Source organism: Anastrepha ludens, chromosome 2 (assembly GCF_028408465.1).
Source record: "Anastrepha ludens isolate Willacy chromosome 2, idAnaLude1.1, whole genome shotgun sequence".
NCBI classification, from domain to species: domain Eukaryota; kingdom Metazoa; phylum Arthropoda; class Insecta; order Diptera; family Tephritidae; genus Anastrepha; species Anastrepha ludens.
In genome coordinates, this window is record NC_071498.1 from 44,650,234 (window position 1) to 44,651,852 (window position 1,619).

General features: G+C 39.3%; 1 protein-coding gene across 1 annotated transcript; it reads left to right on the forward strand.

The window, feature by feature from the left end:
* The first annotated feature begins 237 nt into the window (after positions 1-237).
* Positions 238-1,306, forward strand: LOC128857404 (enhancer of split malpha protein). Its single transcript, XM_054093157.1, has one exon. It carries the CDS (start codon positions 327-329, stop codon positions 876-878), a length of 552 nt encoding a protein of 183 aa, XP_053949132.1. The 5' UTR covers positions 238-326; the 3' UTR covers positions 879-1,306.
* Positions 1,307-1,619: the final 313 nt, after the last annotated feature.

The window sequence follows — 1,619 nt, forward strand, 5'->3', positions numbered from 1 at the left end:
TATATGAACACAACGTGCGTGTTCTCATATTTCTCGCGCTCTTCTACTAATATATATTCGTAAGTATGTATGTTGTTGGTTTTATTTATGTTTCTTCGACTGTACTAAGTACTCCCTTTCCTGAAGGAAATGTACAAACGTTCATGTTGCGCTGTGTCATGCCACTGAGCCGAGCGCGAAGCCACGGAGCTATAAAAGGTCGTTACATTGTGAGTGGAAATCATTCCGAATTTGTTCATCAAACGTGCCACACGCACTTTAGTAGCACACAAAGAATAACTTTAATTGAGTATTAGAGAAGATATTCGTAATAGAATTTCTCGAAAATGTGCCAAGAACAGCAACAAGTAGCAGCGGCAATTGCCAACACCAACACCAATACACAAATGCAAAGTTCAAAGCTGAAGCCGAGCTATAGCATTAAGCGTGTCTTGCAGACACTCTTCCGTAACAAACAGCAGCATCAGCAAAAACAAAAGCAGCAACACCGTCAACAACAACGTTTGCAGCAACAACAACGTCAACGTTTATACAATTCATTGGAGTCTTTGGAGTCGCTTGAAAATTTGCGCAATTCCCAAATGGAGGAGCAACACTACTATGAAGAGATCGAGGACAATTCGGCCAATGAAAAGCTAGCCGAGTTGGTGCAAGAGGTGCAGCCCGAGGACGAAGAACACGATATCTATGTACCAGTACGTTTTGCACGCACCAACGCAGGCACCTTTTTCTGGACCACCAACTTGCAACCGGTATTGAGCAGTTTTGCACCCATTGCCGCCGATGAGGATCTGTTGCAGCCCAGCTACTGCTACAGCAACTCACAATATCCACATATGCAGTACCCTTATCAGCAGGATCGCTGGGCACAAGCTTGAAGGCTTGAAGCAGCATAAGTGGCTAATTGGCGGGCGTTTCAAGTAGACGCCGATGACAACCAGCGACTGAAGTGGTGCAGATTAACAATGACTGGAGCTTTAGAAATGTGTGATACTCGTTTGTAGCCGCTGAAGTACTCGTAATTAACTAGTAGTAGTTATAGTTGTAATAATAATACTTGCATAGTGCACATGTTAGTTGAATCAACGTGCTTCCAATTTAGTTTTTAAGAAGATTTGCAAACAAACTTCAAGTGTTAAGGTTATGTTTTTACTTTGTTTTCGTTTTTTTTCGCGATATCTTTGATTTCTTAGTTACTAAGCGATTTTGTGATAATGAAAGGCTTTAATTTATTTTAGTTTTACTTTAAAACGCTAAATATGTATGCACTTGTAAACAAATATTTTTACAAAGTTGATTACATCTCGATAAACGCAAAAAAAAAAGACATTAACCAATTGATTTTATTATTTACTCACTTTGCGCTGCGGTTTGCTGCGTTTGATCTGTCTGATTTCGTATGTATGTGTGGCTACGAGTTAAGGATTTAATGCTCTTGAGTTTCACTTTGTGGTGTCTGTGTTGAGTTCCTTATCTCTATTATCTCTCGGAATTGTTTATGTTGAGTCGAATTTCTTTATGCTCCATGAAAGTAGGTTGTTTTATTGGAATAAAGATGGACTTTCTAGTTCATTTCGGAGATTTATTTTTTTTGGTCTTTTCTTGATGAACGAACAAGT